The following is a 17,587-nucleotide window of genomic DNA, read 5'->3' as shown; positions in this document are numbered from 1 at the left end:
ATTTTTTAAAATAAAAGTTCTTTGCACTAGCATCTCTAGTCACTCAGCACCTGATAACAACTGCTAACCATTCCATCAACTAAAGTATTTATTTGCCAGTCCCAGCCAGTGCAGCGTTTTTGACATGTTACAAAAAATATGCAAACATCACATGTAGGATGTTTAGAAGACAGGAAGGTGTACTGACAATCAGTACTGGAAAGGTCAACACAAATTAGCCTATTAACACTAAATCTGCCTTTCATGAAACACCCATTCTGGCTTTAATGGCCACGGTCCCCATTTAAGCTAAAAAGGAGAGTCAGAACAGGTCTGCTTTATTTTCAGATTGTTAAAGAAAGTTAAGGTTAGTGAGTCTCCAACCACCAACTGAGCTGGCTTGCAAGATTTAGTTGTACTTTGATCCCAATTCTTCCCATTTTAGTAAGAGGTTCAATCCTATGTGGAAGAGGTGTCCAACTCTATTTTGCGCCAACATGAAAAGGTTTTAACAGTAGAATAAAAGCATCAGTAATGAATGGTTACATTCAGAACAGAATTTAAATTCCAATAGTTCTAAGAACAGAACTTCCTGTCAAAATGTATAGGACTCAAAAGATATAGTAGCACTGGAGAATACAAGAATTCTTGGGAGATATCTTGGTATAGGGCACAGAAGAGTCAAGTTGAAAATCAGGTTGTGCTTAATTTGAAACCTAGGTTTACACCTACTGAACATGAATGTGGATGGTGCTGAACAAAGAATACCCCATGTGCTAGCATATACTGCCAGAATCTTAAGCTCAACATACAAAATAAATGAGAACCAAGAAGCTATCATATTTCTTTTCCAACATACACCTCATTATATTGCTGGAATAATAAAGTTAGAAATATACACACATTTAAAAGAACTGCAAGAGAACCTACTCACAAACCATCCTGGACCTCACCTGAACCAAAATCATGTTTAGTTTTCCAATGTAAACCTTCTCCTTCTAAAACAAAAATAAATAACTCAGTAAACATTTGTAGGCAGAATTCAAAATTCAGAGAGTATGCATAGTATAATTTGGTGAAAACTTACCTCAATGTTAACAGGATCAGACGAAGTTTTAATAATCAATCCAACAACATATTTTTTAATTCCTATATTAAGTGGAAAATAAAAGTTATTTAAGTGATGTAGGCGGTTCATTCATGAGTAGCAATTATATTTGACTTTAGATGAAGAAAATTTTAACAGACCAACCCAACAAATTGTTTTTAATAGCTGTAAACAAAGTGCTTTACACTCAGTACGAATTCATGACTCAAGAGTGATCTATTAGGCTGCCCCAATCATTTTAACCTAGTTTTTTCCCCTCTTCTTCCATGTACAGCTTACCCCAGTGTTAACTCATCACACCCCACTATTACTGATATAACAAGTGAAGAGGTCACTCAGTAGAGTGCATACCTCCACCATTCAATTCAACGTTATTACAATTATTCAGCTCTTCCTTGAGGATTTTCCCTGCCTGGTTGATGCGCTGTTATTACATAGCTGAAAAAAAGACATGTTTTATTAAGAACTTCCATCTCCCTGAAGAGGCTTCAGGACAATCCACATCCAACAACCTGCTCTGAAATCTCTGCTCACATTTTGATAGCTGTGACAAATTGCACCATAGCAGTTGCAACAACCCACAACATTCTTAAAGCAGTCAATTCTTCTATCTCTCAATGTTTATGGATCCTTTAAATATTCCTGGATCCAGATCATTGCAAAAACAAATCAGCTGTTCCTTGGGCCACAGCCTGTGTACCAAGTTCCGTTGAAATCCATCCATTTGTTTGTAAACAATATATCTTCGCTTTTGGGATATATTGTTTACAAACAAAGTGAAAATATTATCCCTGCCCACCTTCAGTGTCAAAGGGTCGAAGGAGTAGGGGTAGGCATAGGCCATTTGGCCCCTCAAACCTGCTCCACAATTTAACTGGATCATGCTGATCTTTTACCTTAATGTCCAGCACTGTCCCCATATCCCTTGATGTCATTGGTGTCGAGAAATCTATCGACCTCTGCTTTGAACATACTCAATGACTGAGCCTCCACAGCCCTCTGGGGCAGAGAATTCCAAAGATTCATCACCCTGACTGAAGAAGTTCCACCTCATCTCGGTGCTAATGGCCTCCCCCCCACCAAAGGGGAAACATCCTTCCTGCATCTACCTGGTCGAGCCCTGTAAGAACTTTGTACACTTCAATGAGATCCCCTCTCATTCTTCTAAACTCTAGAGAACGCAGGCCCAATTTCCTCAATCTCACCTCATAAGACAATTCCACCATCCCAGGATTAGTCTCGTGAACCTTTGGAGGTAATAAACAATACACCACACTCACCATTTTACAAGTTCCTAAACATGAAGCAGATGATCTTTAGATTTAGGACAAAATTAACAAGTCAGTTTAATAGTTAGGTCATTGCCACAGATGCCATCTATCCACACAAAGCTGTAGAATGAAGTTCGAACAGTGCTCCATCCTTGTACAAATTTAAAAATCAATGTAATAAACATATTTACAGTACAGACAATGCAAATTAGTTTCCCCAACATGTACATTGATATGGAAGTAACAAGACTGGAGCTGCCAAAGTGAAAAAACCCCTAAAAGATAATGGCTCTTTCAAAATCAATTACATAGCGCCATTCCTTTACCAGTGGTTAAAAACCCAATATCATGGAAGCATCCTCAGGATACCTGTAGCAGTTCAAGAAGGCTCACCATCACCTTCGAGGGCAACAATGAATTGCCAATAAGGTGTGATTTTGATGGTCACCCACATACCAAGAACAATGGATACAAAATTCTTTACAGATTCCATTTTGACAAATACATTTTTCAGCTCCCTCTAATGTCAGAATGACTGCTCAGTTAACACAACCAATGTTGGACAAAAACAAAAGGCGCCAGTTATGCCTGGCTAAGTCACACAGACCAAGATAATTTCTGGTTCAATCCTCGAGTGCTGGATTAGCTGACTTCAGTACAGCAATTGGTCTGTCTCACTGCTCCTGCAGTGGCGTGCCCCAGATAGTAAACGAAGGGGCTTAAACTGCTCCCCCCCGCCCGCCACAACCTAGCCTGTTCCCTCCAGGAACATGGCCTTACAACACTTGTTTCAACCCCCATGAAAAATGGACACTTGGCAAGCTGGCAGAGGGCTGCTAATATCCATTCAACTAGCATCCAGAATAAGACACTCTTTTCAGGAAAGCTGTTACGCCAAATTTTTGTACTATGTCCAATTCTGGTCACAACACTTATGAAGAGAATGCAAAAGAGATTTATCAGAATGGCACCAGGACCTCATTTACTTTGAGATAGTAGAGAAGCTGTGATTGTTCTTGAAAAGAGGTTAGGGAGAGATTTAATAGAGGTGTTTAAAATTGCCAAGGTTGAAAGATTATAAAGAGAAACCTACTTTCAGTGACAAAAAGAGTGGTAGCAAGAGGACACAAATTTAAGATAATTGGCAAAAGCAGCAGAGGCAAGATAAGGAGAATATGTCCTCTCTCCCACACTGAGTTATGATCTGAAATGCACTGCCTGAAAGAATAGTGAAGTAGATTCAATAATAACTTTCAAAAAGGGAACTGGATAAATACCAGAAAAAATTGGATGGTAAAGGGCAAAGGGCAGGGAAGTGGGACTAATTAGATAGCTTTTTCGAAGAGCCAGCACAGGCCACCTCCTGCTTTCATTCCATGAAAGGAAATACATTGGAATTGAACATTGCTAATTGTGAGGAACCTGTATTCAATGTTAACTTTATTAATAAAGAGAACATGATGGGACTTGGCATAGATAAATCTCCAGAACTCCATAGTTTCCACCCCAGCATCTTAAAAGATGGTGAAGAAATTGCAGGAGTGTTAACTGTACTGTAATCTTTTTAAACAATCGATTCAGGATTTGCACCATTAGACAATAAAATTATTCCAATATTTAGAAGAGTGGGAGAGAAACCAGGTAACGACTGGCCTGTCAGTCTGACATCAATTGTAGGGATGCAACCAGAATCTGTCCATTAATGGTATTATCTGGAAAATAGGTTGTTGAGGACCAGAGCGCTTTGGGACTCCAAGCACACAAATCATTTAAAGTTAGGGCAAAAAAGGTTAATGGAAAGGTGGTCTTTATCTGAGGCGTTGGATTACACAAGCGCAGGAAGTTGTGCTACAATTATATGGAGCCATGGTCAGATCCCATGTGGACCTCAGGAAAGGTATATTGACCTTGGAGGGAGTTTAGCACATTCACTAGATAGCAGGCTTAGAGGGTTAAATTATGAGGAAAGACTGCAAAAATTTGGCTTGTATTTCCTTGAGTGTAGGCGATTGAGGGATGATCTGATCAAGGTGGTTAAAATGTTAAGGATTCAATAGGGTAAATAGAAAAACCGTTTCCTCTGAAGGAAGAAATCCAGAGGACAAAATTTTAAACCTAGAACTCTTCCCCAAAAAGCTATGGATTCTGGGACAATTGGAGCTTTCTAAACTGAGATCAACAGATTATTTAGGTGTAGATATCAAAGGGTATGGAGCTACAGCAGGTATTGGGATGAGGTATTATGTCAACCATGATCTAATTGAATGGCAAGCAGGCTTGGGCGGCTAAATGGTCTACTTCTGTTCCTAATGGAGTTGGGAGGGGAAGGAGTTTTCATCACAAGTATAGGAGATATTAATTCTGGTCACTTACCTTCACACTGATTTCTGGGGAGAATCTTCCACCTGGTTTTTATTACATTTTCCAAGATTTGCAGCGCATAGTACTGTAATTAGATGACAAGGCAGCATGAAAAATCACTGATTTTAATATCACATTATCAAAACATTATCAGCCACATTCGCACAAAATGCTTGCCTGCCACTTCTCTCGTTTATAATGAAGTCTGCCCTTTAATTTAAAAGAATCAAAAGCAAAATCCAATCTATTACAGTAGTTTACACCTGAGGATTAAGATTTCATGCAATTGCTATGTCCACTTGCACAAAGCTATAAATTTTAAACTGTCAAGCGGTCCTGCTGTTGGTCAGGGCTCACACCAGTAAGAAAAGCATCCCTTTTAGCACAACAGTAATGAAGTCCTGCAGCCTCATGTTTCCAGCAATTAGTAAACAAGTGTTCTCTTATCTGCCTGGTGTTGCCCTTCAGGAACAGCAAGACAACCCAGACTCATTTGCTGTGCATACTTCATTTCCCCAGTTTAATTTAGGATCCATAAACACTTAGAACTATTAAAAGTTGCCAGTTATTTCTGGTAACATCATATTTCAACCATAGGGATCAAGTGTTTACTGAAATACAATGAAATAAGAATTAAAGTGTTGTGTGTTATATAGTATATCGCTGTGTTATATAGTATATCGCAATGAGTAAAGCAATAATTTTGATTCTTTAGACTTAAGCTTTTAAACAAAAAGCTGGCCTAAGCATCAAAATGTGTTTTTGAATTGGAAAATTAACTCATCACACTTAAGTCATTTAAGAACAGGAAGGGCACTGCCTTTTCAAAATTTTTTAAAATTCTGCATCTCTCCTCTAGGAAAAGCCAAGATATAAATTAAGACAGCTGCTCTTTGGGGCTCAAGAGCAACACAGCAGTACACTAACGTACTGAACAATGGGACAGCAGGTAATGGTCCATCCTACCCCCACACCACCACCAATTTGAGCCATGCAATTCAGAGGAAAGTGAACCTTCATGCATCTTTTACTGCACCAAAGCCAAAGGTCCATAACAGGTCATCCTATCAAGTTAAGCAGAGGAACAGCACATGATGGCAGGGAGAAAAGCTTAAAAGTAAATACCTGTTTGAATTAGAAAAAAAAAGTGCAGTTTTTTTTCAGGTGCATAGAAATGTTGGGTAAATTAATGAATCAAAATCTGAATTTTGTGCACTTCAGCTGCACAGGTTGCATCCCCACAATCCAAGTCTTCAAATTTGTCTCACTGCCAAAATGATGCATCAGCAACCAAATCCATTAGTAACATAGCAGCAGCTATAAGTTTTGTATGGCCAAGTTGCTTAACTCCAAGAGTAAATCTATTGATGAGTGAGTAAAAGAATAGGAGAAATAAATAGGACTACTGATCCCTACAGGAGAAATAGTTCAATTATATTATTTTTTCCTCAAATCCTATTATACCTCTTAATCCTTCCCCTTAAAACAAAGTTATTGATGAACAGAATTCAGTTAAAGGGAATCAAAAGGGTAGACCTTGTGGAGGCCTGCCGTCAAAGCCTAGCTGTGTCAGTTGCACAGGAAGACACCCCTTTTCTTCCTATTACAATCAACATAATGGAACATTATGATTAATGTCAAGTATCATTAACAGTTTGAATAAAAATACTAAAAAATAAAGTGATTGCATAAAACTGAGTAAAGCCAAATATCAGCGCATAAAATTTAGCACCAAATGATTTTAAATTTAGGTATTCAAGAGATTCTTTACCTTCAGTTTTCTCTGTTCCTCTAATCATCTCATTTGTCACAAGATACAATTTTGAGAGTTTTACAAATACTGTTGACAAATCAGCTTAAAAATTAGTAATAACTGTCAGTAACAAAGCAATGCAACAGGCAACAGAACAAGGCAAACACCTTTACTTAGATTAGGTTAAACTTTGAGGAAGTCCAGTATGAATGACATTCAACCTCAGTCACAACTTTTCATTTCAATTTGAAGCATTGCAACAGTGCTAATACAGCAGATTCCCTGCTAAATTTAGTAAACTTTGCCAATCCACCAATGCATTTGATAGATGTAAAATTAAATAATTTCTGTTTTGTGCTAGATCCTTCATTAGAAAGTCACAAAAATAAAAGCAAATGCTGGAAATACTCAACAGGTCTGGCAGTATCTATTTTAGTTCAGATATCCTGCATCTTCTGTAAGACGGGCAAAGTACTGCAAATGAAACCTATTTTCAAAATGCTTAATGCATCTTTTACAAATAAAATGTACATCTACTTCACCAAGGATTACCCTCATAGGTAATGAAGATTAGTGGTGTTGTGCCTGCAAAAAGGAAGAGTATTGGAGGCCATGGTCCAAAATAATCAAATATTCAATGTCAATGGACTGTTTGGCAAGGAGGAGTTAAGATTTTTTAAAGCCAACCCACCCACCTCAATTATTATTGTAGTCCAGAATATAGTTACCGATATAAAAGCAAACTGTCGTCATTTGAAGTTCTCTTCATATCTGTATGACCAGTTTGCTCCACTCAAAAATTGAGACATGTACCTTAGCTCCATGGTACAATTTTTTGAATACTTCAGCTCATACTAACAGACACCATGTTGCCATGCAAAAATCTAAACTCCTTCAAAATAGTTTTAAATTTGCTTAGTTGCCTTCCCCAAAGTTTTTTGAGTTCAAGATTCAGATTTCCAAGATTTCTCAAACATTGCTTACTTTGGTGTTCATATTTTGTGAAAACTCCAGAATTGTATCAACTCTTGTCCATGCATCAGGGTGCTCCTTTAAATGGGTTAAGACCTCCTGTGCCATTCTTTGCTAACAGAAGAAAGAATTCCTAAAATTACTTGGAATCAGCTTACAAAAGACAGCAACATGACAGGAAGTTATCTGTTATTCTATACAGTTCTGAAGCCAGTATAACCACACTAAATTGGGAAAACAGGATTAGTAAATCCTCTGGGGCAAATAGTATATACCCTTGGGTTCTAAAGGAGGCATGCGGAGCATTAGTTGAAGAAGAATTGCTAGCCATTGCAAAGGCTCACAACACTGAAAACAAAAAAAAGCACCATATTTTGGAAGTGCAGCAATAAATTTGACAAACAATTATAGGCCCTGCATCTTTATCATTGTAACTCAAAACACCAGCTTGGACGAAAAGGGAAAGATACCTGTCAAACAGCCCTCCTTGAATCATCTGAAGAAATCTCTGACAGAAACCACCATTTTTAATTCAAGTTTCTAAAAAAGGCTACCGCCTTATTCATTTTTTTTTGGACCTAGGGTGTCAAAGAGGCTACATCTGACCTGTGAAACAGACTTCCAAACCGTCTAGTGCAATGTAAATTTGGCAGGGAAGCATCAAATGACTGAACATTCTCTTTCAGCTGCTGTAATCCCATTTTTAGCCATGCAGGTTCTCAATTTCTCATTTACTTTTAGCAACTGGGCCCAGGTAGTTGGGCATCTTCTTACTATAACTAAATAAGGCCTATTGCCAGCTAGGTGAGTTTGTCTTGGATTGGATTTTCAAGATTAAGAGCTTTTTTCAGCATTTTGGGGGAATATGGGTACAAGTGTAATTAATCTATTGATCTTGCAGCTGTGCAATGTACGAAACACCCTTTTCTATGGATACAGCATCTACAAGATGCCATAAAGATAGGCAACTCAGACCCTCCCCCCACCCCCAGGTTTTCCTACACACCATTTCAGTGGGCTGCTAATGAGGACTTTCCTAATTCTGTTCTGAAATAATTGATTGTTGACTCTAGCATCTTGCCACAGATTCAAAGGTCCAGTTACATCACTTCATAGAAATGGAAATTTTATTGAAGCTTTTTCATTTGTTCCGGTCTCCACCTGTGCACAAAATTCTAACCAAAACATTTGCTGAATCTTGAAAATTATGAGTAATTGCTTTGTGTATTTTTATAGCGGATGCATGTGGGGCTACTGGCTGTTGGATGGCAGTGAACAGGAATAGCATTTTACAAAAGTAAAGGATGTTTTTAAACAGAGAGGGGAAAATAAGTCACGAACGAATCTCACACAGTTCTAAAGTCAGCATAACCAGGATAAATCCCAACCTCAGGATACCCTAAAGGACTTCACAGCTAATTAAGCACTTTTGAAATGTGATCAGCATTGTGTAGTGGTGTAACATGGCAGCCTATTTGCACACAGCAATGTAATAAACGACCAAATAATCTGTTTTAGTGTTGCTGGTAGAGGAATCACATTTTGTTAACAAAGTGTTATGGCCAACAAAGACAAATGTGATGGGGTCTTTTATATCAATAGATGGGCAGATTAAGGCTTCACTCAAAATACAGCACCTCTGACAATGCAGCACTTTGAGCACTGTGTACTGAAGTACCAGGGTAGCTTTTGTATTCAATTCCTGGAAGAAGCAAGACAGTGCCACCATCAACCCCAAACCTGACAACATTTTGGCAACTGATTTTCAAGTATCACAGTAACATGTTGCTGCAGTAAATCTTAGTCACTCCACAATCCCCTTACCTATATGAAGGATTACAAAACCCAATGCTATTACATCGAATGCACAGCACAGAAACAGGTCATTTGGTCAAACTGGTCTATGCCAGCATTTATGCACCACATGAGCTTTTGCCCATCCCTCTTCAACTATCAGCATAACCTATTCCTTTTTTCCTCGTTTGTTTATCTGGCTTCCCCTTAAATGCAGCTATGCTATTTGCCTCGACTACTTGTGATAGCAAGTTCCAAATTTTTAACCACATTCTCAATAAAGAACTTCCTTCTGAATTCCCAACTGTATTTACCTTATATCCAAGGGCTCCCTCCCCCCCCAGCCAAGTGGAAACACCTTCTCTACATATACCCTACCAAAGCCTACAGAGAAAAGAGCCCCAAGTCTGTTCAGACTTTCCTGATAAGTATTTCCTCACAGTCCTAGTATCAACCTTGAGATTTTTTTTTTGCATGTTCTCCAATGCCTCACTATCCTTTTTTAAAAAATAATTATGAAGATCATACATAAAAACATACGAAATAGGAGCAGAAGCCATTCGCTCCCACGAACCTGTTCCGCCATTCAATAAGATCATGGCTCATCTGTTTGGTTTCAAATTCCACATTTCTATCTACCCTGATAACCTTTGATTCTCTTGCCTAACAAAAATCTACCTCCACCTTAAAAATACTCATCGGCCCTGCTTCCACTGCCTTCTGAGACAGAGTTCCAAAGCCGCACAACTCTCAAAAAATTTCTCATCTTTGTCCTAAAAGGTCAACCCCTAATTTTAAAAACAATGGCCCTAGTTCTGTATTCACCCACAAGAGGAAACATCCTTCCCATGTCCATCTTGTCAAGACCATTCAGGATCTTATAGACTTCAATCAAGTCACCCCTCACTCTTCTAAAACTCCAGTGAAACAAACCCAGTCTGTCTAACCTATCCTCACAAGACAACCCATATCAATCTAGTAAACCTCCTCTGAACCACCTCCAACGTATTTATGTCCTTCCTTAAATAAAGGAGACCAAAACTGCACACAGTATTCGAGATGTTGGCTCACCAATGCCCTGTATAACTGAAGCATAACATTCTGTTACGTTCAATTCCTCTTGTAATAACGGATAGCATTCCATTAGCCTTCTTATTTACTTGATGTATCTGCATACTAACTTTAGTGACTCATACACTAGAACACCTGGATTCCTCTGCACCTCGTTCTCCATTTAAGTAATACTCTTTTTTTATTCTTCCTGCCAAAGTGAACAACTTTGCATTTTCCCACATTATTCTCCATCTGTCAGATTTTATGCCCACGCATTCAACCTATCTGCAAGCTCATGTCTTCTTCACAACCTACTTTCCTACCTATATATGTACCATCTGCAAATTTAGCTACCATGCTTTCACTCCCCTCATCTAAGCCATTGATGTAAATTGTAAAAAGTTGAGGCCCAAGCACAGACCCCAGCAGGACTCCACTTGTCACACCCTGCCAATCAGACAAAGACTTATTTATGCATTCTCTGTTTTCTGCCAGCCAGCCAATCTTCTATCCATGCTAATGTTACCTCCTACACCATGAGCTTTTATTTTCCACCATAACCTTTGATGTGGCACCTTATCAAATGGCTTCTGGAAATCCAAATACAGTACGTCTACAGGCTCCCCTTTATCCACAGCACATGTTACTCCTTCAAAGAACTCTAATAAATTGGTTAAACATGATTTCCCTTTCACAAAACCATGCTGACTCTTCCCGATTACCTTGAGCTTTTCTAAGTGTCCAGCTATAGTCTCTTTAATGATCGATTCTAACACCTTCCCTATGACAGACATCAACTGGCCTATATTTTCCTGGAACTGGACACACAACTCCAATTGTGGTCTGACCAAGGATTTATACAAGTTTAACATTTATCCCTCTAGAAATAACCCAAGCGTGTGATCTGCTTTTTAAAATCGCCTTAACCCGTGCTGCTGCTTTTAGTGATTTATGCATCTGTACCTCAACTTTCCTACCAACATGCAACAAAAGTAGGGAGGTCATGTTGGAGTTGTATAGAACCTTCGTGAGGCCACAGCTGGAGTACTGTGTGCAGTTCTGGTCGCCACATTATAGGAAGGATGTGATTGCACTGGAGTGGGTGCAAAGGAGATTCACCAGGATGTTGACTGGGATGAAACATCTAAATTATGAAGAGAGGTTGGATAGACTTGGGTGGTTTTCGTTGGAGCAGAGAAGACTGAGGGGTGACCTGATCGAGGTGTACAAGATTATGAGGGGCATGGACAGGGTGGATAGGGAGCAGCTGTTCCCCTTAGTTGAAGGGTCAGTCACAAGGGGACATAAGTTCAAGATGAGGGGCAGGAGGTTTAGGGGGAGATGTGAGGAAAAACTTTTTTACCCAAAGGGTGGTGACGGTCTGGAATGCACTGCCTGGGAGGGTGGTGGAGGTGGGTTGCTTCACATCCTTTATAAAGAACCTGGATGAGCACTTGGCACGTTATAACATTCAAGGCTATGGGCCAAGTGCTGGTAAATGGGATTAGGTAGGTCAGGCGTTTCTCACGTGTCGGTGCAGACTCAATGGGCCAAAGGGCATCTTCTGCACTGTGATTTTTTTGTGATCTCATATTTAACACATCAAAATTAATCTGTCATATAAACATCCATTCTGAAAGTTTAATGCCTTCTGGTATTTCATCACATTGTTCCTTTGAATTAACTACACCCAATTGGTATTGTCCACAAATTTAGAAATTGTACTTCCAATTCAAGACACCAAATCATTGATGTAAATTGTGAACAGTGGTCCCAACATCAATTCCTTTAGAACACCACTTCCCTTCTTTTGTAGTCTTGAGTAGCTACCTTTAACTGCCTGTTTCCTGCTTAATAGCAGACTTACTAACTGTATTCTGCTAACTGTCCCTTGACTCCTATGCTCCGACCATAAACATTAACCTACTACCTTATCAAAGGGTCTTTGAAAAGCAAATATTAATATACATCATTCTTGTCCACTCTTAATTATTTAAAGAATTCAACAAGGTTCATTAACCAATACTTTCCCTTTTGAAATTCATGTTGACTACTCCATAATATTCTTGGTTTTTGGGGCCTGGATTTTGTGGTCAGCAGTAAACAAACAGCGCTAGCCATTCATTACTTGTATTTTCTTAGACTTTTGTGGGATTTTGTACTCAACTTGCAGTAATTAGAGAGTTTGGTGCCCTCTTCAGGGGATTTGAGACCAGTGTGAACAAGGGAAGCAAAAATGTGTCTCTATTACCAGATTGAAGAATCCTTTTTGAGATGGTCTCTAAACCAGGAAGTGCAACCAAGATGTGTATGCACTGATGGTGAAGGCTGCTGTCCAATTTACTCCTTAAATAATAGTGCCTCACCATTATTTCTACTTTTTTTTATTCATTCACAGGATGAGAGCTTCTCTGGCTTGGGCCAGCATTATTGCCCATCCCTAGTTGCCCTTGAGAAGGTGGTGGTGAGCTGCCTTCTTGAATCCAGGCAAGTGGGGTGTATTCCATCACACTCCTGACTTGTGCCTTGTAGATGTTGGACAGGCTTTGGGGAGTCAGGAGGTGAGTTACTCATGGCAAGATTCCTAGCCTCCGACCTGCTCTTGTAGCCACAGTATTTATATGGTTATTATATGGTTAGTAGTCCATGTGGTGTAGGTACACCCACAGTGCTGTTAGGGAGTTCCAGAATTTTGACCCAGCGACAGTGAAGGAACAGCGATATATTACCAATTCAGGATGGTAAGTGACTTGGAGGGGAGCTTCCAGGTGGTGGTGTCCCCATCTATCTGCTGCCCTTGTCCTTCTAGATGGTGGTGGTTATGGGTTTGGAAGGTGCTGTCTAAGGAGCCTTGGTGAATTCCTGCAATGCATCCTGTAGATGGTACACACTGCTGCTACTGTGCGTCGGTGGTGGAGGGAAGAATGTTTATGGATATGGTGTCAATCAAGCAGGCTGCTTTGTCCTGGATGGTGTCAAGTTTCTTGAGTGTTGTGGGAACTGCACTCATCCAGGCAAGTGGGGAGTATTCCATCACACTCCTGACTTGTGCCTTGTAGATGTTGGACAGGCTTTGGGGAGTCAGGAGGTGAGTTACTCATGGCAAGATTCCTAGCCTCCGACCTGCTCTTGTAGCCACAGTATTTATATGGTTAGTCCAGTTCAGTTTCTGGTCAATGGTAACCCCCAGGATGTCAGGGGTAATGCCACTGAATGTCAAAGGGTGATGGTTGGATTCTTATCTACTCCAAAATTCAGGTCTAGATGGTTTGCTGTTATATTGCCGAGTAAAGATTCCTTCATCTTTCCTAACACCAACATTAGTCCAACTGGTTTATAATTTCCCCTACTTGTTTTAAGTATAGGTATGACATTAGCTGTCCACCAATCCTCTGGCACTATTCAAAAGTGCATCTTCCATCTCTTCATTGAGGTGTCAGCTGTGGCTCAGTTCATAGCACCCTCACCTTTGAATCAGAGGGTTGTGGGTTCATGTCCCACTCCCGGAAACCAAGAACTGTGATTGTACTCGAAAAGAGTTGCAATCTGTGACTGTTGATAACTCGAAAGAGTATACACTGTGCTCAAACTGCAGGCTGTTACTGCACTGCACACTACGGTCAGACTGCAGACAGATACAGCTCGGCACACTGTCCTCAAATGCAATGCAGCCCCTCTGCGGTTTGTCAGCAACAGTTTCCATCTCTTCATTAACTTATTTTAATATGTGTGGATGCAATCCATATAAATTGATATCAGCTGTACTCATTTTTGATTTAAATTGAATATGTCTAATTGTTACCTGTGCACCTTCTCCATGGTACAAGCAGTTCACCACGTTATCCAGAAGGTTTATATCAAGCTTCTGAGTGAAGTCCAGCAGCTGGCGTGCTGCATGGTCTGCTAAAATTGTCATTATGGCTGGCATAGATTACTGCAAGAAAAAACTTGCTGTAATTCCTAAATAAATTGAAAAGAAGAAAGTTGAAATGTTTCATTGGAAAACACCCAGTGATCGTCTAAAAAGCCATGAGAGAAAAAATACACAAATATGTAATCTCATTACAGAAACATGAAAGTAGTCGAGATAGTAACAATACTGAACTTAAAATCAAAACAGAGCCAATCCTCATCATTCTTGCAAGTTGCATCACAAGACTCTTGGTCTTGTTTAAATGTATCAAATTGGTATAAAAATAAACGATCAAGCCAGAGGTAGAATAGACAAGACATTAGACAAGATAAACAAGAGTTTTTCTTGCAATACTTAAACAGACAATAGATTAAACACAACATGGAACAAAGTTCCAAGTCACAAGCTGCCTTGGAGATGACTGACTGGAAGATTGCCAGTCAAGAATTTTTCCATTTGAACTACAATATCATTAGGTCACTTCTGGCCACCAGATACAGTTCATTAAGAATGGGAAGTTTTCCTACAAGCAACAGACTGCCTTTTCCCTATGGATTTTTTATAATGCATAATTTATAATACTTAACAGTTTTACAAATAAATTGGCATGCACCAGTGGGTGAGCTAGTAAACAAAATGTACTTAAAAAAGTTTGCTAAGTTACTTGATTTCAGATGAGGTAGTAACAATGTTCTATACAAACTTAACATGACTTCCCTGCTTTACAACTAGCCCAGCATCCCAAAATAATGGGTAGAAAGAGGAAAGAACAAAAATAAAACAAAAGGATTCCCACTCCTGTCACTGTGCAGTGACTCCGACTGGAATTTACACTGTGTGGATGTCAGGCAAGGACAGGACTGGGTTCAGATGTGATACCCCACAGTGAAATAGCCTGCCAACACTCACTGTCTAGGTTGGCACTGAACAGTAGCCACTTGGGCAAGATACCAGAGGATGCCCAGCGCTGTGGAACAGTACCCCCAGTACGAGTCAACATCTTCAGGAAAACGTGTAAACTGGAAAAAATGTTGGCAAATGTACACATTTTAAATTAAATAATGCACAAAGTCGAATCAATACAAATATATTACGAGATTATAACAAAATAGGCTGCAAAATGATCCATTTGGGATGGGGAGGGAAAATAATGATTCTGAAAGATTAAAAACCAAGTTGACATTACAATGAAAATTTAACATTCTGATAGACACCAAACCACCAATTCTTCCTGCAACATTAAGTATATGTACCAGTATTTATCTTATTTTAAATAAAGTCACGCCTGACTTTCAAATTGCTCAAACTTTGAATTTTCCATTACTTTACACTTAAGTCTTATTTAGCCTATACATGGATCAACACTGGAAGAAACTATCCTCCTTAAGCCAATTGAAAGATTTGCATACACAGGAAACTCCGTAAAAAATGAAAGTGTGGTGGAAGTTCTTAAGTTTAACAATATAGCAAAACAGCAGCTTAAAAGACACATGCACATATTCATATAACTTGCCGCTGTCCTACCAGTCTTCTGGCTCCACTTACTAACTGCTCAAATCATTTGCTAGTAAGACAATTTTATTGACAAATTAAAATTTCTGTTTAATGACATATCTCTACTAATCTCAGTTTTTAAAATGCCCAAGTTCTAGCCATCTTACCTGTAAAGTGATCGTACTCGCATGATCAAACTTGCTTTATAACTTAATGATATTAACTACACAAAGCATCCAGAGCCTTGACCTGTGTCAGTCAAGTGCGCTTAAAAGAAAATTCGCAATGTTAAAAAAATCCGTACAAAAACTGTTCACCAAAACACTATATAATGACATACCAAAGTAGTAACTCTTTTTTAAATAAAGGCACTTCCTAGGAGTCCCCTCCCTCAGACTGGGAGCATGGCGAGACCATCACGTGACCAATAGGTGCAGTGATTCCGCAGCCGAGCCTCGGCCGTTATTTCTGGAATGTTCCACTCCAGATTTCAACAAACCCGGCAGCCGGACGCACTCATTGGAATTCAAAAATCTACAGATATAGCTGCACATAAAATAACCAACTTCCATGTCGCTGTTTACTATGTCCCTCCCGCCACCACAAACCCCCCCCCTTCCACGCCCCCCACCCCCACAGACGCCACTTTTTTGGTGGTCGCACAACCCCCACACAGCGGCTCCGTGTGGTAAGCTCGGGTCATGCAGGCCTATCCCTCGGCACAGTTAAGAGTTTGCAGCCAGGCCTCGGCAGCACCACCACCACCGCGGAAAGAATCTCAAAACTTATTAACACTCACCCAAAATGTTTTTGTTTTGGTTAAACTGCTAGTCTCCTTCAGTCTAAATGTACGAGCTTCCACCACACACCGACTCAGCAACCTTTTAAAAATCTTACCCAACACACAGTAGTTCGGTTGAACGGGGAAAGGGGGAGGGAGGGGGGTGGTGGAGGAGGGAAGGGGGCAAGAAAAAAAATCAAATGGCGGGAATTTAAAAAAAAATACAAGCACACACTCAAGGTCGCCTCTTCCTTTTTTTGCTCCTTTTGGTCCAAACTCAAAAAGCAAAAAAGAACCCAAAACAGTACTGGAGCTAATCGGCCACAATTTGGAACACTCACTCCTCTCCTTTGCAATTTTGTTAAACTGTGCGAGTTAATAATGATAACAATTTAACAAAAATGAAAACAACCGCCATGCCCAATGCTCAATTTACTTTTTTTCAGAAAGATTTTTTATCTCTTCCGATTCATTTTTCGAGAGCGTTTTTGTAGCAGACCGTGTTCTACTAACAACCTCGAAAGCTTCTCTGGCAAAACTAGTAACCGGTTGTAACCGGTTCAGACTGGGAGATTCCATCTCGGTTTAGTTTTCTGCCGATAGGGCGTCAGTATCACAAACAGACCAGTCGCGCCGCGTTACGCTACGCCACACCGTACGTAATGACGCAAGGCTCGGTCAAACGGACGCCGCGAGCGTGAGCCCCCAATCTCCACCCCCTACCCAACAATTTTTCCTGCGTGCTGCTGTTTGGAAGGCTGGGACCGAATGGGTATGGCGTGTTTTAGGCAGGATCAATCAGTGGAGTTAGAGTTATACTGCGCATTATTTAATTGACCAGAGATCTGGACATAGTAAATTGATAATTTGACTGTAGTTGATGTGGCCAGCTGTGCTTTCGAGTTGATCAATCTTGTTTATATGGCTGAAACGTTTTTTTTCAATTTTCGCTTGTAAAAAGCTTCAAGGTTTGCAAAAAAAATTGATTCATTAATGGAGGCCTGGGTCCATTTCAGTCCCCATCCTCAATGGCAGAGGAGCCCAGCAGATCAGTGCAAAAGATAAGGCTGAAGTATCTGCACAAATAAATCTTCAGCCAGAAGTGCCA

At 39.9% G+C, this 17,587-nt stretch overlaps 1 protein-coding gene across 4 annotated transcripts in view; it reads right to left on the bottom strand.

Annotated features, from left to right (window-relative positions):
- The window catches only part of LOC144689645 (exportin-1), a 60,921-nt gene extending 43,850 nt beyond the window's left edge, over positions 1-17,071 (bottom strand). The window contains exons 1-7 of one of the 4 annotated variants that reach the window (XM_078556888.1): positions 16,916-17,071; positions 15,114-15,223; positions 14,094-14,251; positions 7,457-7,558; positions 4,732-4,804; positions 1,067-1,128; positions 933-977 (exon numbers count right to left, since the gene is read on the bottom strand). In XM_078556888.1, coding sequence (XP_078413014.1) covers positions 933-977; positions 1,067-1,128; positions 4,732-4,804; positions 7,457-7,558; positions 14,094-14,219 — 408 coding nt within the window. In that variant the 5' untranslated portion in view covers positions 14,220-14,251; positions 15,114-15,223; positions 16,916-17,071. Of the gene's footprint in view, positions 1-932; positions 978-1,066; positions 1,129-4,731; positions 4,805-7,456; positions 7,559-14,093; positions 14,252-15,113; positions 15,224-16,497 lie in introns of all 4 variants that reach the window. The other 3 variants (XM_078556889.1, XM_078556891.1, XM_078556890.1) reach the window with 3 other exon arrangements.
- Positions 17,072-17,587: the final 516 nt, after the last annotated feature.

This window comes from Cetorhinus maximus, chromosome 14, assembly GCF_964194155.1.
Source record: "Cetorhinus maximus chromosome 14, sCetMax3.hap1.1, whole genome shotgun sequence".
Classification (NCBI taxonomy): Eukaryota; Metazoa; Chordata; class Chondrichthyes; order Lamniformes; family Cetorhinidae; genus Cetorhinus; species Cetorhinus maximus.
Note: the sequence above shows the minus strand (reverse complement) of the source record. Positions and strands in the feature narration are given on the sequence as shown.